General features: G+C 35.3%; 1 protein-coding gene across 5 annotated transcripts in view; it reads left to right on the top strand.

Annotated features, from left to right (window-relative positions):
• The window catches only part of LOC130443293 (autism susceptibility gene 2 protein-like), a 242,825-nt gene that overhangs the window by 49,311 nt on the left and 170,320 nt on the right, over positions 1-23,194 (top strand). For all 5 annotated transcript variants that reach the window (XM_056777856.1, XM_056777857.1, XM_056777861.1 and 2 more), the window contains exons 4-5: positions 2,208-2,243; positions 17,983-18,009. In XM_056777856.1, coding sequence (XP_056633834.1) covers positions 2,208-2,243; positions 17,983-18,009 — 63 coding nt within the window. The remainder of the gene's footprint in view (positions 1-2,207; positions 2,244-17,982; positions 18,010-23,194) is intronic.

Genomic DNA, 23,194 nt, shown 5'->3' with positions numbered 1-23,194 from the left:
TCTCTATCCACCCCCCGCGAAATGCGTAGTTCCCTGCCGTAATATTTACTTTGGATAACAAAGTGCAAGATCCACCACCCCTACAAGTCAAATTCAACATGACGACTACTTGCATTATTAAATTACGGTAGCCAACTCGAATAATCTGGCGACATGAACCATGCGACATATTTTGTTGCTTTGCGATGTTATAATTATCTCCTATCCGCCAAACCTACCCCTTACTCCTTCGATATCAAGCTACAGCTGCAATTGGGGTAGATTTAATGGCATATATTGCTTGATAACTTGTTGCATAAGTTTTGACTGACAGCGAAAGTTCGGGTTCGTTTGGAATTTTTCAATAAAGCCACCAGATTCTTATCTTTAGCTACCTCCCTTAATAGACCCAGGTCCGATCCCGCACCAGATTAATAAATTGTGATATCTGTGCGATACCCCAAAGCCCGGTACATTTTCTCCCTTTAAAAATGATCTCAATGCTCAAAATAAAAATTTTATTGTTGGTAGCTTGAATAAATCTATAAGTTATCTGGAAAAACCATCAGCGGATACTTTGAAAGTTATTACGTAGGAGTTAAGCGGATCTATTGCCTATGTAAATGCATCAGTTAACCAGGTTTTCATCGACTTACTGCTAGCTGATTTTTTTTTATTAATCATAGCAGTATATTAATAATCGCTTACAAATTTTCTGCTGGGAGGAAATGATCTATAACAATAAAGAGAAGAAAGACCGTTTATCTGGGCCAAATATACTGTAACAACAAGTATGATATCCTGAAATTCAAAATAGAAGGAAAAATCGAAGGAAAACATGGACCTGGTCGCAGACAACATTCATGGTTAAAAAATATACGCGATTGGACTGGTACACATCATCTTTAATTCGAACTAAGAAGGACGGCAATTCCTATGAGTTTCTTAAAAAAATTTGTACGTCCGTAGACTTGAAGAAATTCGACAAAACTTTATTTTTGTTACCTAATTTGGCAACATTCAACGAGTTCAATGAAATAACATCGTCTATAGTTGTGTTAGTACTTATTGAATTGTTGGTAGGATCGTGAATATTTACAATGTTGCTAGTTGTTCCCGTTAAAATTTTCGCTGCGGAATCCATTTTGTTTTTTATTGAGTCGTTTACGCAACCCTCCGCTACTGTGTTGGATTTCCACCCACCGTCCTTTTTAGTTGAATTATATCTACACTGGAATCCACTAATAGAGACGCCGAAGAGCGTCGAAATATATGTAGTTTTGTGGATTAGGTAAATTCAAATAAGTTGTGATAAGCGAAGGAATTTTTGAAAAGATATCGATACCTACATTTTTGCATTTTCCAGAAATGGTTTGTTTTCATATTTGTGGGTCGTTGGTTTTTATAAATGTTTACCAACGTTGAACATGAGTTTTTGTATCAGATACTGTGATAATTAAAACATTTCCGATATTATTAATATCGTTACACTTTACATACACTACATTTTATATAATTCCTCCTTCCGCAGAGCTCCCGCGATTCCTAATATTAAAGCAATGTGAAAGATGTTACAAATAATATCTAAGCTTACATTAAAATTTTTTGGAGCTTGCAACAGAAATTTCTTCACGGGCAAATGTTTTAGATTTTTTGGCTCTATACACGACTGATTTATTTTTCAAATGTGCAATGATTATCGAGTATTTACTGATGTCTACGTCATTATTTACCATTAAGGGTGCCTCTCAGTTTTGAATAAGTCGACCAAAGTGTTGAAGACTTCCACATTTTGACTTTAGTTTCAAAGTAAGCTAGTAACAGTCTTTCTTTGAAGCCTTTTTTGGTACGCCACTTCATAAAAGAATTATATTCCTTTAAATACTGTTCCCTGGATTTCTCGAGGAGAAGATTCATAGTCGCTGCAGTTGCCGATTCAACATCTTCTGGTGTGCAGTTTAAACTTTCTTCACTATTACTCTCCATCAATTTTGAACGAATATCAATAAAAGTGTGACAGTTTATCGAAGAAACGAATTGATCTGAGAAAGAAAGCGTTCACAGTCCACTATTTTGATCAAACAATTTTATAATTGCCTTAAAAAAGGACTTTGTTCACCCTTTTGGACCGATTCAGAAATTACATTCTTAATGAATAAAAAAAAAACGTTAATAATATAAAGGACGTAGAAAAATAATAATTAAATTTCTATGTATTTGTTTTTCAGGCGAGCAGTAGATGTAGTTCAGGAAAAGGATATATCGTGAGTAGTTTTTTTTTTTTGATAATATACTAGAAATACTACTAAAAACGATATAGAGTTGTACAATTTAACCGTCATACTTTACAGATATAAATAACTGGTCAAATAATTCATCATTATAACGTTATTGATATTTATTGTAACGTTTTCCGCAATATCTTATATTTGAGTGCCTCTCAATTTTTCTCCCAGTGAAGGAAGTAATAAATACTTCCGAGTTATGAACGTGATAGACGTTTATTTTATAGGTTATGTTAAACTATAAAGTTTTTGACGTACTCTTGTTGAACATGTGCCTTTTATACGTGTGAAAATAATGTGGACGGACTTTTCTTCATTTACTCAAATGCGCCATTGTTTGAGCCAGATGGAGATTGCATGAAGATTAATTTACAGCCCCCGAGATGCTGCAGGAGTAGGAAGATCAGTTGTATATAATAGCTACAGATTTGGTTCCAGTACGCCGTTGTTTGATCTATGGGCTTTACTTGGAAATGCAAGTCTTGTAGATAGGCCTTCATCATAAGGAAATAGTTATGTGCTAGGTGTTTTCTATTTCTTACTGTGCTTTGCACAGAAACGCAATATGCTGTGATCTAGAGTCAAATTGGTGGTCAATACTCAAGTTTCTCCAGTAGTAATTCTTGGTACGTGATTGGTAAAATACTGATCGACGTATATGACTTTTTTCCCGTCTTTGGTATTAGTCAGAGCTACATCGTAGAGGAGAGTAGCTGCATTATACAAATCCATGGTTAATTCTGAGTAAAAAACACGGCAGCGGCTCGGTGAAGGTTTGAGGATGTTTTGGAGGAAGAGCGAATGGAGGCCTGATAGAAATTGACAGGATTTTGAAGAAAGAAGACTAAGAAAATTCCAGTGTATCTTCTAGCCAGCGTCTGATCGGCAAAAAATTTGTTTTCAGCATAACAACGATCCCAACCATTCCTCGAAGATGCGCAAAAGGTATTTGAGATAATTGGAAAGCGAGAAGGTATTGAAAGTAATGATTTGGCCATCAAAGTCGCCCGACTTCAACCAGATTGAATTATCGTGGGACAAAGTCCACTTAATGGAATATCCTGAACAACGAACAGATCCAAATAGACGCCGATTATTATAACTATAATTATATCTGTATATGAAATATAAATATCGAAATCGATCGTATTGTTTTTATTTGTTGTGTACCACGTAAACTATAGGGTGTGCAAAAATGTTGTGTACATTTATTAGATCAAGTACAATATGAATTTTCTATTCATATAACTTAACTTTTAATTTACTGGAACCGTGTTTTTGAAAACTAACTTTATTTCTAACATAAATTCTACCAACATTTATCGCTGAATCTGAAATTGGTATACCAATTACAGGATTTTCCTCATTTGTATGAACAGTTATATCTTCATCGTCATTCTCATTATTATTACTTTCATTATCTGTTTCAACTATTAGCGATACATTATCATCGGTAGTTGATGAGAGTTTTTTATTAAATTTGTCCATATAAACTAATAATTTTTTAGAACATTGAGGTTCTTGTAATTTAGTTTCATTAATATTTAGTTCAGTTCTAACTTTCGAAACATCAAATTTAACATTTTCACAATAAATTTCATTAAAATTTGGGTTGAGGGTTTGTTCGTATTCATCGAATGTCTCAACACTAATAGAAGGGCTTAAATCTACTCGAAAGTTGGATTCTGAAGGATTTAAAATTGTACATAAAGCTATATTATTTTCAACTTTTGTTAAACATTCAGGGATTTCTAATTTCCCAATTCGTGTATATGGTATAATTACATTACCATTTTTTACATTTTCAATATTTAATTTAATTACTTGTTCACAACGTGGAGGCACTACTATACAATTCGTGGATCCAGTTTTAATGTCAAAGTAATTCAATTTAATTTGACTCTAAGGAGTCATAAGCAAATTATTATTTAAATCGATAATTGCATTAAGTATTTTTAAATTATCCAATCCTAACAAACAATCAAAATGATCGTGAAATTTGAAAACGCAATATTCTAAATTGAGCGGTCTCCTATAATTAAACATTTTAGGGATTGGTATGAGTGTGCAGAAATTTTGTTGACTGCTACCAAAGGCAGATTTTACATGGAAGGGTTTTTTGACACAAGATTTTTTGAAATATTTCTCAGCAACTGCTGGTGTCACAAAGGATCTTGTGCTACCAGTATCAATTAAAACCTTAAGATTTTGTTCTGGAAAAATTATATAGGGTAACACGCTTTCTGAATTATTTAAGTTTAACAATTCGATAATGTTTGGTTTGGTTTCGAGGCTGGTGTCTCTAAAAAATTATCGGATTCATCATTAGTGCAATCAGAATCGTCTATATTATGGAGTTCTTCCGAGATAAAATTTCTAGGTTGATTCGAATTGTGTTGGAACCTATTTTGATAATTTTGAGGGGGTCTAGATGTATTTCTTGTAGACATACTCATTGGAGTTGGATTTGGAAATCTTTGGTTCTGATTGGGTTTAAAGACGTTTTGACCATTATTAGAAAAGTTTGAATTATTCCTATTAGAAGGAGTGTAAGAAGTTGAAGGACGATTTTGCGGGTTTGATGCGGAATTTCGATTAGTATATTGATAATTCGGAATAGAATTTTGCCTAGGAGGTGGCTGCCTATATGCCACATTATTTTGGAAATTGGTTTTATTTTTATGTGAATTATTTTGCGTATTCAAGGGTGAAAAGATATTTTTCGGATGATTATTCTGGGTCATATAAACTTGAAAATCATTTGTAAGAACATTTAAAGCAATATTGAAATTTTCTGGATTTTTCGTACGCATTAATGTGCCTAAAGGTTCTTTTAAACCGCGTAGCAATACTCTGAGAGCCAAATTTTTAAAGTAATTACCCAAAATTAAATGTTCACTAACATTAGAATGTGTCGTGAGATAAGAAATTTGAAGATTTAATAAATGTTGAATTCTATTATAAAATTCGAAAGGCGTTTCATTACCTTGTTTCATTTCTGAAAGTTCTATACTTAAAGTGTAAATATCTCTTTTGTCAGCATAAGTATTAAGAAGTGCATCTTTTAGATTTTCCCAAGTTCTTATCGTACAAGAAGAAATGTTTATGGCTGCTTCACCTTTTATTTTTGCTAAAATGCTGGACATCAAATATTCATTTTGAAAATCCCCTACATCCACAGTATTATAAAACTTACTTACTAATTTCTCTGAAATTTCTATAAACCTAGGAAGTAATGCATTGTTTCCATCAAATTCGGGTATCATATCAAGATACTCTTTTTTTAAAATTGGTAATTGTGGAGTAGCCATTTTATTAAAATTGTTCGTAGAAAAAAGTTTTGGTGATGCTAAGTTAAATTTTATTTTAGTATTAACAGAGTTTGAGCCTGAATTTGAGTTATTTGAATCAGAATTTGAGTCAGAATCGTCAGATGTGTCAAGTAAATAATTAATATTTCCTCTATATGACATTAAAAACACTTACAGCAATAGAATGAAGACCCTTTCCATTGGCTCGGACTGCACAGGAACAACCAATATCCTCTTGATTCTTCCGGTTTCTAGCACAACACAGATCTTCTAGTTGAGTTACTCAGTTCGCCCAACTAAGAGTTCCAATAATTAAACTTTATTTGTTCGAATAGTCAACAAATCGTAGAAACGAACCGAATGTTATATGCTTTAACTTCCGATTGACTATCCTACTGACTGCGCCACTTAACTTTTAATTTACTGGAACCGTGTTTTTAAAAACTAACTTTATTTCTAACATAAATTCTACCAACATTTATCGCTGAATCTGAAATTGGTATACCAATTACAGGATTTTCCTCATTTGTATGAACAGTTATATCTTCATCGTCATTCTCATTATTATTACTTTCATTATCTGTTTCAACTATTAGCGATACATTATCATCGGTAGTTGATGAGAGTCTTGTAATTGAAGTTGTTGGTAGAATTTATGTTAGAAATAAAGTTAGTTTTTAAAAACACGGTTCCAGTAAATTAAAAGTTAAGTTATATATATATAATAAAATTCTCCCATAACGAATGCGTATTGACTCTGTTACATTCTATCTATGTCTTCTGAAGTAGTCTTCAATGGAACAGTATAAGTTGTTCAAAAGCAATAAAAGATACATCGTCCAACGTCATAAAAACCAAAACGAAATATAAAATGAAACGGATAGAGAAAAATACCCATCGAGTTTCCGCATAATGGAAACAATTTCTTGTGTCACTCGTAAAACCGGACACAGAAGAGAAGTTGATCGTTTAATGCGGCGGCGAAAAGGACAAGGGTCAGAAAATAGAACAAAAGCCACGTAATTCTATGTTGTTATGGTTACTTCCTTTAAAATAGAGTGTTAATCAATTCTTGTAAAAAGGATATTAACGTGAACGTGATTATACAGAGTGACTTTTATGTGTAGAAACGCCTCAATTATCTCGGAAACGGTTCGTACGATTTTTATAAATTTTTGTGTGTAAGAGTCTTGCGATACGGCCGGTATTATGGTGGTATTTACATTGTTGTCAGATCTGTTCTTTTTTCGGAAAAATAATGTTATTTCAAATGCCATAATTTCAAAGTTATAGACATTATCTCGACCAAAGTTGCACACCACAAGGTCTAGTGTCGGTAAGTTGGTAAAATTTAACGAAGATGATTACAGCAGATGCTAAAAATGTTGTCCTTTTACTTCAATACAACAAGCCATGCGATTTTCAAAAATTTCCAATATATTTTGCAACATCCCTGAATAATTCCAGAATATTCGCAGGTTTTGTTTTATAAACGACGTTTTTTAAGTGACCCCACAGGAAATAGTTTAAAGGATTCTTGTCGGGTGATCCCGGGGGCCATTCCAATCCATCTTCTGAGAAACACATTATTTAGTTATTGCCTCACTATATACGCATAGTGAGGTGGGCTACCATCTTGTCGTAGCGAAATATTGTCTTTTGAGATACTGTAATTGAAAATACTTATTTGGATTTGAAATTATCCGAGCCAACTCAAATATTATACCATTTTCCAATAAATCTAAATACGCCAGACCATTTAAGTTACCCTCAATGACGAATTATTATGTTGCCTATTATTCCAGCCCATACATTCAATTTTTCGGGATATTGTGTATGGGATTCACGCATCCAACGAGGATTGTTACGTGACAAGTTCTGCCGATTTACGTGACCTCATCGCTAAACATAACGTTACTTTGTATGGATGGAATTTATCGTGAAAATTTTTATTACGGATGTTTGCGAAATATCAAGTTTCCTCGATATTTGATGCAGTTTTTCTGCGCCCTGATTTGGACAAATCTTTGACCGAACCAGTTTCGTTAAACTTTTGTACTAATCTACTTACAGTAAATCTTGTTATGGGTTTTCGGTTAGGATATAAATTATTAAAGTTATTACACGTTTCTTGTTGACTTCTACGCTTATCACCATATCCTAATGGTAATCATTAAAATATCAATTCGTTGTTTTTAAGATAAACGACCCTTTGTGACTTTCAATATTTTATTGAAACGTCAAATTTGTTGTATAATTTTAAATTCGGCGGACATAATACAAATGTAGCTATAATTCCGAAATTATGGCATCTAAGTATAGGGAACATTAGACGAAAAATAATAAGTATTTCTTAAGGATTTCGAAAAGCGATAAATATACAGGGAGATCCACAAAGTTCATTATTTTTCCGAAAAAAGGAAAGATCTGGCAACAATGTAAATACCACCATAATACCGGTCGTATTACAAGATCCTTGTACACAAAAATATATAAAAATCATACAAGCCGTTTCCGAGATAATTCGGGCGTTATATACATAAAACTCTGTATTTTGACGACATAAATTCAGCCATCTCTAAAATTGACCTAAAAAATTTCCATCCATAACAAACTCTCCCTTTTTTCGGAATTAAAAGCTCTTGCATTCATTTAAAAAATGTTTTACGCAGTAAAACAGAGATATACACTAGAGGCGTAAACACAAAATTAATGACCCCTTTCTCGGGTCCTTTTAACAAATTTCTCTTCGACCCGTATTAATTTTTTTGCGCTAATTCGAGAAACAGTTAAACGGAAGTCTAACAACGAGGTGGTTAAGACGATTGCCGCCACCTCAATTCCAAATAAATTTACATATCAGGATTTTTAATTACAACTAAATTTTCAGTTTCATAATACATTTAAATGTATGTTTATGCCAGGATCCATCTCCCGATACAGTTAGATATAATTCGTATCCTCCCTCCATTCGCATATTTTTTCATCAAGGCTTCTGCGACGGTTTTATTACGATCTAAAAAAGTCGGCATGTCCTTCAGGCAACCACCACAATCCTTCGTCCAATCCTTTTCTAGTTTTTATCGTCACAAAAATGGAGCGTCCATTTCAAAAGGACGCTCAACGAAAGGACATGAAGGAACATATTCTTTTCCACAATTTCACATTCAATTACAATTTTGAATCCCAGCCCACGTGTCCATCGTATTTTTCACTTATAACAAAAGCAAAAATTGGAGGAAATACCGTGATGAAATTTATTATTCGAAATTCAGTACTGCTATTTTCGGGTACGTCTTCGCATTAAAAATAGTTTTTCTTTTCACTGAACGCTATTATTTCGAAAACTCCGAGGGTTTCTTGAATAATTACATGGAAAATAGTTTATTTCAACGCACACAATCATCGACTGCTCAGTGCAACTACCACAAGCATACTATGACTCGAGCCGAACCAAATCACAATAATCGCAGTCGCTCGAGCCGAACCAAATCACAATAATCGCAATCGCATATAATTCGAGACGACAGTCAATCGCAGTTGCTCGAACCGAACCAAATCACAATAACTGCAAGCGCTCGAGTCGAGCCAAATCACAATAATTGCAATCGCATATAATTCGAGACGACAGTCAATCGCAGTCACTCGAACCGAACCAAATCACAATAACCGCAAGCGCTCGAGTCGAGCCAAATCACAATAATTGCAATCGCATATAATTCGAGACGACAGTCAATCGCAGTTGCTCGAGCCGAACCAAATCACAATAACCGCAAGCGCTCGAGTCGAGCCAAATCACAATAATTGCAATCGCATATAATTCGAGACGACAGTCAATCGAACCGAACCAAATCACAATAACCGCAAGCGCTCGAGTCGAGCCAAATCACAATAATTGCAATCGCATATAATTCGAGACGACAGTCAATCGCACTCGCTCGAGCCGAACCAAATCACAATAACCGCAAGCGCTCGAGTCGAGCCAAATCACAATAATTGCAATCGCATATAATTCGAGACGACAGTCAATCGCAGTTGCTCAAACCGAACCAAATCACAATAACCGCAAGCGCTCGAGTCGAGCCAAATCACAATAATTGCAATCGCATATAATTCGAGACGACAGTCAATCGCAGTTGCTCGAACCGAACCAAATCACAATAACTGCAAGCGCTCGAGTCGAGCCAAATCACAATAATTGCAATCGCATATAATTCGAGACGACAGTCAATCGCAGTCACTCGAACCGAACCAAATCACAATAACCGCAAGCGCTCGAGTCGAGCCAAATCACAATAATTGCAATCGCATATAATTCGAGACGACAGTCAATCGCAGTGCTCAAACCGAACCAAATCACAATAACTGCAAGCGCTCGAGTCGAGCCAAATCACAATAATTGCAATCGCATATAATTCGAGACGACAGTCAATCGCAGTCACTCGAACCGAATCAAATCACAATAACCGCAAGCGCTCGAGTCGAGCCAAATCACAATAATTGCAATCGCATATAATTCGAGACGACAGTCAATCGCAGTTGCTCGAGCCGAACCAAATCACAATAACCGCAAGCGCTCGAGTCGAGCCAAATCACAATAATTGCAATCGCATATAATTCGAGACGACAGTCAATCGAACCGAACCAAATCACAATAACCGCAAGCGCTCGAGTCGAGCCAAATCACAATAATTGCAATCGCATATAATTCGAGACGACAGTCAATCGCACTCGCTCGAGCCGAACCAAATCACAATAACCGCAAGCGCTCGAGTCGAGCCAAATCACAATAATTGCAATCGCATATAATTCGAGACGACAGTCAATCGCAGTTGCTCAAACCGAACCAAATCACAATAACCGCAAGCGCTCGAGTCGAGCCAAATCACAATAATTGCAATCGCATATAATTCGAGACGACAGTCAATCGCAGTTGCTCGAACCGAACCAAATCACAATAACTGCAAGCGCTCGAGTCGAGCCAAATCACAATAATTGCAATCGCATATAATTCGAGACGACAGTCAATCGCAGTCACTCGAACCGAACCAAATCACAATAACCGCAAGCGCTCGAGTCGAGCCAAATCACAATAATTGCAATCGCATATAATTCGAGACGACAGTCAATCGCAGTTGCTCAAACCGAACCAAATCACAATAACTGTAAGCGCTCGAGTCAAGCCAAATCACAATAATTGCAATCGCATATAATTCGAGACGACAGTCAATCGCAGTCACTCGAACCGAACCAAATCACAATAACCGCAAGCGCTCGAGTCGAGCCAAATCACAATAATTGCAATCGCATATAATTCGAGACGACAGTCAATCGCAGTCACTCGAACCGAACCAAATCACAATAACCGCAAGCGCTCGAGTCGAGCCAAATCACAATAATTGCAATCGCATATAATTCGAGACGACAGTCAATCGCAGTGCTCAAACCGAACCAAATCACAATAACTGCAAGCGCTCGAGTCGAGCCAAATCACAATAATTGCAATCGCATATAATTCGAGACGACAGTCAATCGCAGTCACTCGAACCGAATCAAATCACAATAACCGCAAGCGCTCGAGTCGAGCCAAATCACAATAATTGCAATCGCATATAATTCGAGACGACAGTCAATCGCAGTTGCTCGAGCCGAACCAAATCACAATAACCGCAAGCGCTCGAGTCGAGCCAAATCACAATAATTGCAATCGCATATAATTCGAGACGACAGTCAATCGAACCGAACCAAATCACAATAACCGCAAGCGCTCGAGTCGAGCCAAATCACAATAATTGCAATCGCATATAATTCGAGACGACAGTCAATCGCACTCGCTCGAGCCGAACCAAATCACAATAACCGCAAGCGCTCGAGTCGAGCCAAATCACAATAATTGCAATCGCATATAATTCGAGACGACAGTCAATCGCAGTTGCTCAAACCGAACCAAATCACAATAACCGCAAGCGCTCGAGTCGAGCCAAATCACAATAATTGCAATCGCATATAATTCGAGACGACAGTCAATCGCAGTTGCTCGAACCGAACCAAATCACAATAACTGCAAGCGCTCGAGTCGAGCCAAATCACAATAATTGCAATCGCATATAATTCGAGACGACAGTCAATCGCAGTCACTCGAACCGAACCAAATCACAATAACCGCAAGCGCTCGAGTCGAGCCAAATCACAATAATTGCAATCGCATATAATTCGAGACGACAGTCAATCGCAGTTGCTCAAACCGAACCAAATCACAATAACTGTAAGCGCTCGAGTCAAGCCAAATCACAATAATTGCAATCGCATATAATTCGAGACGACAGTCAATCGCAGTCACTCGAACCGAACCAAATCACAATAACCGCAAGCGCTCGAGTCGAGCCAAATCACAATAATTGCAATCGCTTATAATTCGAGACGGCAGGGATTCGCAGTCGCTCGAGCGGCATCAACAAAACCATACCTTAACAAAACTCTGCAACGACAACTTTTTGTTCAACTTTGTAATGTTAAATAATTGAAACTAAAAATTCCTTTATGATTGTTTCTATAAAAAAAATTCTCATATAAATTTTTATTATGATTCATTCATGTCAATGTTTATTTTACAAAGAAAAATTTGAAAATCAAAACACTATTCAATCTAGTCGTACCCATTTGGCTGTCTTGAATTTATTTCCTAGTATTATTCCGTCTTTTTCCACCTGAGAGTCAGATAGATACAAAAAGAAGGGGAATTTCGCGTTGTTGCTCGCTTTCTTCGGAATGAATTTTGGGGATTTCCTGATTTATTGTTTCCAGTTGTTTGCTCATGATTTATTGCCAGTCGTAAGGTTTTGAAGAACATAAATACGTTTTATAAAGTGGTTGTTGGAAAATTAGTGATTTTATATTAATACAGAGGATGTCTGTTAAGTAACGTCGATTTTCATGTGTGAAAATTCATGGGCCCCAATTTAAACATGTCGCAACTCTCTTTGTTGATGACACAGTATGTTTTTGTAATAAATAGTATGGAGTACAACATAAACAAAAGTTTAAACCAGCCACAGTTAATGAGCGAACAGCACAGCATCGGTTGTATCAGCACTAGCTGCTTATCGGACTCCTTTGGACCTACAATGTCGTTCAAAATCATTAGCTAAGATCTAAGAAATTTGTCGAAGAATACCGCAAGAATTAATCCTGCCCTTCGTTTGTAGAGGCCAGTTTTTTTGTCTTGATGTAAAAAATGATGGACGTTTGAGCATTTTCAATATGTCCGACAAGATTTTTCACTTTCGAGTTGCCCTTCCACGTTCAAATAGAATGAAAATATCGAAAAAATCTTGTTTGATACCTGCGATTGCTGATTCTTTAAGAAATGACAAATAATTCTCACGTTTGAACAACAAGAAGCTCGTAAGTACAACATATCAGTGTTAGACCACCTTATACGCCGGATCTCGCACCGTGTGACTTCTACCTCTTTACTAACGTCAAAACTGCATTAAAAGGAACACAACTTGAGTTCGTTGAAGCTGTGAAAGAAAAAACTACGCGCGTCTTGGAGGTACTGACAAAAAATATTTTCTGCGCTGTTACGAACAATGGAAGATTCGCATGGAATCTTCGAGGTACCGGGTCAATGTCAACCTGCCCTACAGCCTTAGATGTGCTACTGAACCTGCCTCCTCATCACCTCATAGTGAAGAAAGAGGCATTTATTGATGCCCACTGGCTAATCCATTGAGTAAAACTAAAGCCAGGAAATCGTATATGTCACCAAAGGATACTAGAGCTGATGAAGCTAAAAAGTCGTGACAAACCAATAGACCAAATGTTGGACAAAGATATCCCATTTCAAGTAATTATCAACTGCCAATCAAGAATCTTCCGCAAGCTCGAAATTTAACTGGTAAACAGACGGTTCGTAGCTAGCGAAAAGAGCTGGACCGGGCATTTCTGGACCAAAATACAAGCTCTTTATACGGCTAGGAACATCACTCACCATTTTTCAGGTAGAGATGTTAGTAATAAACAAATGTGCTGGGGAGTGTTTGGATAGAAACTTCTCTTAAAAGCACATATACATTCTCTCCTTGGCCTTGGAGGTCCTGAAAGCTGATGAGGGCACATACAAACTAGTGTGGGAGCGTTAACAAACTCTAAAAGCACTAGCCACCAAGGTATACCGGGAAATGAGGAAGCAGATAGCAATGACTCCATACGTTTTACTTAAGACATAAGTCTTACTAGAGAAACACTCTAGGCTTAAAACAATCCAAGAGATTAATAACCATATCAGCTAAGAAGTCTGAAAAACTTCTCGTGATTACCAGAAACGACATGAAACTGGTGGTAGGTCTTCTAACAGGTCACTGCCCCATCAAATACCACCTTAAGACGATGAGAATGGCAGAGGACGACAACTAGAGGTTCTTCGAGGAAGTCATGGAAACAGCAGAGCATCTACTCTGCGAATGTCTTGCCCGTTTCGCTAAAAGACTCAAGTACCTTGAAGGTGGGAAGTGGGGCACAAGATCCTCAAAAAATAGCTTCATATGAAAGTGGTACACATATTTTGAAAGCAGCACAATAAAATGTAGAGTCTTGTACAAAATATCTTTTAGGTATAGGTTCAGAGTGGATATACAGCCAAAACGACACCGCAAAACAATCTAAAAGTTACAATCACCTGTCTCGTTATTTAATAGCCACTCCCCGTATACCAAGATGATTGCTTTGTGTATTTAAGAAATTCTACGAAATAATTAAACACTTATTATATTATATATTTGTGAAAACTTTCTAAATAACTTTATATACTTTTCTAAATATGAAAAGAATATTCTTTATTAAAGTTTCCATTAAAACATAAAAACAGATTTTTCAGTTTAAAACCTCTACATACAAATACTTCTTTTTTTCAAGCAACCAATTAATTAAGCTGGTCCTAATTAAAAAACCAAATCCCTCGCTCCTATCGAATAACGCCGTCGAGGAGCAGCAAAAACTCCCTAAAGTTACTTAACTCGAATTGGAATTCCCTTCTCTTATTTAGGTATTCCTCACTAACAGGGTGTAACCACCATCGTAGGAAACGTAAAATGTCTCATTAAACAGTTTCTATTCTGTCATTGACAGTGAATTTTGATTTTAATCATCTAAATACTTTCATTAATATTAAAATGACGCTCTTCCTTGAATAAAGTGTCCAACGTTGTGTAACAAAAGCCAATTTGCCAATTTTTTCAAAACGTTTGGGCGCCGTTACCAAATTATTTCCCTCAGATCTTCAGCAGAAAAAATTTGCTCCAAAAACTGAATGTATAAACTGAACAAACTATTTACGCTGCTACTATACCTGTCCGTTTACCTAATACGACAAAAAATAATTTGAGTGAAATAAATATCAATACAGTGTCACTCTGTACAAACGGCGCTGTGCTCGAAAAGTTCCTCCGCCCGCATAACTTATATTAAAATTAAATAACGAGATAAGGCCGCTTCCCACCCCTTTTGCAGGGTGCTAATCTATCCAGAGATTCATTATTCGCGCTTTGGTGGTAGAAGTCAATTAGGGTCTGGAGATGAGAACAATTGGGGGCTGGGGTTCTTAAAAGAAGTGCGGATTCAGCACTTTTTTTTTCGCCTTCTCGAAAAGTGCTCGGAAGTGTCGAGATTGATAGTTTCGAGAGAGAAGTAGTTGAATTGAAAGGGTAGTAAAACGTTGCCGAAAGTTTTTCAAGTTGTTTGTGTGCTAAACGAATATCGCGTATAGTTTTATTTGTGTTTTGAGAAATAATTAATATTAAATAACTTATGGTTAATATACTCTAACCACACACAGATTTCAATTGCAAATAACAAACGAATAGCAACAAAAATCAACACGCTCTCTATTTATATCTTTGTCCTTAATATCCTTAATGGCTCGCAATTGCAAGGAGATTACTAGCTGAACATTCCCCAGTAGGTGCTTCTAATATATCAATGTGAAATTTGTATGTATCATCTCTGAAATTATTTCGAATTGGATGAAATTCAAAGAGGAAACAACTACTTTCCTGGCTAATGCGTCGACAAATATTGAATTATATATCCAAAGGACGTCGACCTTTTGACGATTAATGGGTTTTTTGGCAAAAATGAGAGTTGGTACAAAGTTAACAGAAGGATATTTACAAAATATTGAGACATATCGACAATCAAATAGAAATATAGTGTAATGACGACGTGATTGGACTCTTTCGGACATCAGAGTATTTTAGTTCATTCTCTATTTTTCACTCTTTCATATCTTTTTCTACTTCTTTAATTTGCTTGATTGTTTTACCTTGTCTTCCTTCTTCTTTCGCTACTTATTACAGCCAAGTTTTCCTGGATCCTCCTTTCTTCCTTTACTTTTATTTCTTCACTTCTTATTAGGCTTTGTGGTGTTCTGTTTTCCGTACCAGTTCCAACATATTTTATCTATTTTATTTCCTAATGGTTCCTGATTGTACCTTTCTATAATTACCTCATTCCTTATCCCATATCCATCCTCGTTTTCCCATCTATTGTCCTCTCCGCTGCTACTATTCTACGTTTGTCTCTCGCATTTACACTTGCGGCCCACTGTAATCTTTTGATTTTAACTTCATATAATTTTTAAATTCTTCATCAGATCAAGATAAGAAATATGCTGTTTGAAAGACATTTAAACGAAAATGGACTTGGTAGGCAAGCTGTTGCTGGATATAATCCGCGCAGCGGTTCGATGAATGTGCCAACGTTATAAGGAGACTGGATCCTTTCATAGAAACCAGCAGAAGGCGATTTAAAACCGCTCGTAATGACCGCTTTATTGTGTCAACAACATTAAGAAATCGTCACCTTAATGCCTTCCAAGGGCAACGACAATGAGGTGTGATGTGTGACTATTAGTCAGTGGACAGTAAGACGAGTATAACCTGACCCCTAAAACACCTGCGATTGATCCAAAACTACCTCCAGCTCATCGACAATCACGCCTGCGTTTTGCTCAGGATCATCTGAATTGGACGTTGGATCTGTTCTGTATACCGAAGACCAAGAGAGTGATTTGCAGATTGCTGCTTTGAAGAGCGGAGTGGTTTCTATATGATTTGAGGTGCAATTTCTATAGGAGAACCGAACCTGTGTATTCGTATGGGCGATTATGTTCTCGGTTTAACGACTGATAGATGTATCGAGGAGATTTTACTAATTCATGTGGTCGATTATATTGGAGACGAATTTACCTTTATGTAGGACAATGCTAGGCGCACACCGTACAAGATTCATTGCGGAAGTCGGTTATGGAGTCGCCACCATATAGTTCTGACCTAAATTCGATAGAGCATTTATGGGATGAGCTAAAAAGAAAACTTCCTACCCTAAACTCGATTCCAGAGCTTATTTGCTAACTTGATGCATAATCGTATGACATGTGTTCTTATGGCAAGAGGAGGTCATGCCAATTATTAAGAAATTAAGGTTGAAAGCCTGAAACCATTTGAAAGACAGTTTGATATGTTTTAATATTTGACATATTAACAAATGAAGCTATTAACATAAATAGGGTTATTGACAATTTAAAACTTAATTGTCAATAATCCTATTTATGTTAATAGCTACATTTGTTAATATGTCAAATATTAAAACATATCAAACTGTCTTTCAAACAGCATATTTCTTTTTTTGAACTGATGAATAACTTAAAACCTACAGTTGAAATCAAAAGTTTATAGTGGGCCGATTTCTATGCAGGTAAGTATATTAACGTAGGTATTGCGTGGTTGGGCTGATGATTCTAAAATTTGTGACGACTTAATTACGGTTTAATCAAGAGAGAAACGAATAATGATTCTTTATGGGTCTTTATCAAACGAACTACTTTCATCTCCTGAAAACTCTACTCAAGCTTGTGCTTAAGCTCAAGCTTATTATGCCGTTAAAATCAAGAGAATCATTTCTTATTTTCAATTTTTAGCGTAATTTTCGGTAAGGTTAGAATGACTGCTTTATTGTACAAGAACGACAGTAATTATTCACTCGGTTAAATTTTTTTGTTTCACTTTATACTATAAAAAAACCGATATAGACAATGATGTATTATTTAACCCCAATCAGACTTGAGAAACTTTCATTTCACTCGCTAAATTTTTTATAAAGACCCTCTCATTTCGTCTAGAACAAAAAAATCACTCAAATGTTTTCCTAAAGATGATTACAGGAGTTTGAAAGAACGCCAAAAACAAAGAAACAAAAAAACAAACGCTGAAAGTTTTCGTTCTTTTTGCCCGATATCGGTTTTGCTATTCGTCAAAGGCGCTGGTTACACAATACCTTTTTCCCGATTTCCCCTTTTTTTTATTAATGTTTTTCCGAATTTAATGGTTGTTTCTTTTTCTTTGTTTCAGTGTGATAGCGAGGGCGAAGATGATAAGGTAAGTTACTTGTTGTGTTTTTATCCGTATCAGATTTCGTCACTTATGGATCAGTAAGAAAACATGTAGAACTTATAAAATTTTGTTCGTTTCAACGCATTTATCTTTAAAAAAGTCCAGATATGAAATTTTTCACGATCTAAGAAAATGACTAACCCCCAATTAATATATGAGATGCAATAGAATAAATTCTAACCTCATACTTATACTTGACTCTAACAGGGTCGGATTATATATATATGTTTGTCTGTGTCAGTTCATTTCGACCCATAAAACAGTGTGTACTTCAAAGTTCGTTAGTGTATTTTGAAATGTCTACCAAACAGCGCGAATGTTTGCCCGTTGAAGCTAAAAGTTTTTACTTAAAGTTAATAGAGCAATGCTTTGACCATCCCTTCAAGTAGAGTTTGGAAAATTGTGAATAATTCGATATCTCTAAAAAAAATGACAATGGTGTACCAAAATGATTAATTTCTTTCAAGAAGACTCAATTCGCCGCCACTTTCGCGGAGATTGTTTTAGGAAACTGATGACAAGATTAATTATTTCACTACAACTTTGTGGTGTATTCTACACTATCTCGAAAAAATATAAGGATATAAAGCTAAGTGCCATACCGATTGAGGTTAGCTTAAGATAGATTTTTATCGTTTTTTTAATGTGTTTAGAATATAAAATTCCGATTTACATAATCTTCGATCATGAGTTGACTAATCTTCAAGACAACCACGATCACGAGTTGGCACATTGTAACAGAAGTTAAAATTTTCTGGCGGATATTAAAATCACCAGTTATTCCAAGCCATCTACTACCGCCTTGTATCGCCGCCCCAATATAAGACGTATTTTTCACCACTCATTAGCTCACTAGCTGTTTTTTTATTAGTTTTGATGTGATTCGATTTGTCTAAGCTTCAAGACAACCACGATCACGAGTTGGCACATTGTGGAACTACCAGTCGACATCAGATAATTCTCTGACCGCGCGCTCTACTCCCTCTATCTCGAAAATAGTTCAAGGTATAAAAAAATGTTAAATACAAAAGTTGTAGAGAATTGAATTCTTTACAATATTGATAAGGAATACAAATAGCGTAAAACCAATAGAAGACGAGATATTTGCAAAAAATGTAAAAAGTATCGATTTTTGTGACCTTTGACTTCAAAATTTTGAGAAAAGGATGCCAAAATACAAGTTTTTACGTAGTAATAATATACTGGATTTGTCGATTTTCCGAGGTCAATCCCTATAATGACTGGACTATTGTACCAAAAACTACAAGAATATTTCTTCTACATAGATCAAATGTGAGAATTTCTTCCAGTACATTGAGCACGAATATTGAAGCAGTGCGATGGCGTTTAGAATAAACGACTGGCTGTGTTTTGTTTTCGTAATACTCGCGAGAGGAAAAATTACTGTTCAGCATATATATCGTAACATTGTTGTTCAGTCGTCTGTATATTTTGAGGGTCGTGATTCGGTTTATAGGAGATGAAAAAGTTTATCAGGACGAATGTTGTTCTGTTTTAGTATCAGTAACAGACTGAAACGATTTATTTCATCAGTGACGTTGCTGTCACTATTATCCCAGATTATATACCCAGAGGTTTATCGCTGTTTTGATTTTTTTTCGCTTTGCTGCGCTTTGGGGCGAACCAATGCATTCTATGGACATAGGACCCGTATCTGAAATTTCGAATTCCACCATATTTTCTTATTATAACGACCGTCCATGGAAAATGTTCTTTTTTAAAAAATTGAAACGCAAAAATTTTGTTACATCAAGTTATTTTTTTTTAAATGGCATTTCGAAAGTGTAATTTATAATTCGCAACAACTATTTTGATGAAAAATTACCATAATTTAAGTTTATGTAGCTTGAACTTTTTTTAATGAAAAACATAAAAATATTCATAACGAAAATTGTTAAAAATCGCTCAAATTAACTAGAAGGATTATAGTTTACTTTGTATTAATAATTACCTACGATTTCGTCCGGTTTACAAGAAAAAAATTTTTTCTCCTTCTAGCTCCTTTTTTTGCAAATATTGTCCCTATGAATTCCAATTTCTTTGTTTTAAATGTACATTCATGCTTTATGAACGTATTATTATGGATTCTTGATTAGTTTTCAGATAAAACCAAAAGATTTCTTTGTGAGCAAAAAATTAATTGTGAATTAAATGGGACCTACTCCACTTGTAAGAAAAAGGGGGGTTTGGTTTGCCGAAAAACCTCGTAACATTTTTATAAGGTTGTTGCAATCAAAACAAGTAAAATTTGCCGAAAATAGGGCGTGGAATCAATTTAAAACATCAAATAATAGTGTTCCAATTAAAAAATTGGCTTCTGGTCCACCCTAAACATCAAAATTAAAATTTGGATACAGAAATCGAATCCCCATTAAAAAATAATGGAGCTTACGTTTAACTTGTTCAGCATTGCCTCACTATCCGGTCGTGAAATTAAATTCCACAGCGTGGGTGTGCGCTTTGCTATGCCGCCCCCTTAAAATCACTTACTTACTGACGCATCTGTATTATTTAATCTAGTTCATTATTATTAATACACGGCTTTCTCCTGTCTAAACAATGTACACTTATTTTGGAAAATTTTAGATAATTGTGTACCGTGTTTATATTACAGCTTCAGGGATGAAATATAAAAGTGGCCTCGAGAAGTACGCGGAAATTATTTGCAGAATTTTAAATCCTCTACTAGAAGGAATATTTCAAAATATGAAAGTAAAAAAGTAAAATTTTCCAAAATTTACTCAATGGAGAGGTACTTTATAAACTATAATCGAATTTCTCAACAAATTCTGGGCAGTTTTCATTTTAAAAGTTTTTGTCTTATAATAAGAGGTGGGAGAGAGTGGGAACTTTGTTATGAAACAATCCCTGCAAGTCCGGTTCTGCTTACTTGATATTTATGTTGTTTGAAACAGCTTTTGTATGTATGTGGATATTTCGTCCATCATTTTCTATACATAAAATCAGTCGCCGATGGGTAGTTTCAATTTCTGCCATTTAAATACTTCGTATTGCCTGTATTCTTTCAATATCATCTCTTGTCGTGGGTTTATTGGTGTAAACGAGATTTTATATTCGGTCCCACAAATAAAAATCTAAGCAAGTTAAGTCAGGAGATCTGGGTGACCAAATAAATAAACTTCCACGACGAATGACTAAGTGTATGTCTTCTAAAAGAAGTTTCTCAAAAAATATAAATTACTTTTAACTGCCTCATTAAAAAAATGAGATCTACGACCCTAAAGTTGGATCTCCTGCATCCAACGGAGATTCCTAGGCGCCCAAAATTGTACGGTAAATGTTGATGCAGACTCTTTGTACAATAAGGCCCATTTCGCACCAAGCCAGTCTAGTCCATTCGCGACCAGTCAATTCGGACGCTTTTGAATTGGAAATATTGCTATTAAAACAAAGAGAATGTTCAAATCTGGTTTCATACTAAGCGGGACTTGACGGGACGTGCTAACCCTAACCCTTAAACGGGCATGGTAGTATATATGATACCGTCAGTTCAATAATTTTTTTAAAAATCGGCGGTAAACCTTTGGACCTGGTTTTTTCTCTCAGGGCAAGGGAATTTCATTGTGAATGTGTTGGTCACACTGTTTTACGTACAACGAAAGTTATAACGACATTTATTAACAAAAACCTTCAACAACTCACATTTCATCAGTGAAATGGCGTCTTATACTAAAAAGTTAAGTTGTTTTTTGTTATTTTACAAACAATATAGTGTTTTTTGGAACGCTGTAAATTGTCTTAGCTTCGTAATACTGTATTGAATGCAATAATGGAAAGAAAAAATCGTGATAACTGATTTTCTGCTTTAGGAAATGCATTTTGTGATATTTGGTACCTTGCCCGTTTATGGTAAAAGTTAAAATTATTTTTTTGATAACTAAATTGTTCATTTATATTTATTTTGTCTTTATCATATCAAGACAAATTATTTCATTAATTAACTAAATTTACGGATTTTGCCATTTTTATATTTAGTTTTATTATTATTTTGTGTATTAATGGTAAGTTAATATTTCCAATTCAAAAGCGTCCGACTTGACTGGACGCGAATGGACTAGACTGGATGGTGCGAAATGGGCCTAACTCTTTATATTTGCGTCAAAAACAAATATCTATTGATAATTAAGTATCCAAAATAGTTCGTTAATATTTTTTGATAGAAAAAAATCTGGTTTCGCCATGGAAAAGCCTTAAAAGTTTTCATCATTTTAATCAAAAAATTAAAATCAATCAATCTATTTTACAGTTTTATTATTATGTAATTTTTATAGATAATTATCGCCAAGTTGATTTCATTAAACAAGAAAAAATTGCGGGCGCTCGAAATCTTAACGGTTTCGAAAAATATCGTGATGCGGGTAATCAGTAGATTTTTTTATATGGTTAATAGTTTCGCATCTTACGTTATTACCAATTACAAAAGGATTAAATGATGTCATTCCAGTTATATTGAGAAACATACGAAATTTCAGGACTAAGACATTGAAAGCAATTCCGTTGATCATTATTATTGGATAATGATGACGGTAATGGGTAGACCATAAAGTTTCACAATGTTGAAATTGCCGTGACAAAAAAAGAAAACACATTGTACTCAAATAAATGTTGATTTAAATTAAAAAAAAAAGGTCAAACGTTTTTTGGATAATGTAAAACTCAAACAATTCGACAATTAGTGCCTTTCCCAGACTCAAATGAGTGCGAAGATTTCTGAATTTTGAGCAGAAATCCACGGGCTTGGTACTTTGTACGCGTCTCCGCGAATTGGGCTGGAAAACATCCTTCTTACAATCCCGATTTGTCTTGACTTTTGAAATCCTTCAAGCTATGATATTTTCAATAAAGATGCATTCGAAAACTACCTGAGAAGTGGCAAGAATGTTTAGAATGTATATAGAAAAATAGTAATTTTTTATAACAAAATTCCGGTTTTTATTTGAACCAACCTCGTATTATATATAACAGTTGAAATAGATACAGTACAAATCAATTTATATCAGGTATATAAAAAAGTGTGGATTCTTTTTTTAAAGCAAAAAAAATCTAATGTTCTCATCATTAAATCCGGACAGATTCTGTTATATCCGTCCGCTTCTCTCAAAATCTACGCATCCTACTCACGTATTAC

This window comes from Diorhabda sublineata, chromosome 4 (assembly GCF_026230105.1).
Source record: "Diorhabda sublineata isolate icDioSubl1.1 chromosome 4, icDioSubl1.1, whole genome shotgun sequence".
In the NCBI taxonomy this organism is placed as follows: Eukaryota; Metazoa; Arthropoda; class Insecta; order Coleoptera; family Chrysomelidae; genus Diorhabda; species Diorhabda sublineata.
This window is presented reverse-complemented; position numbering and strand designations above follow the sequence as displayed.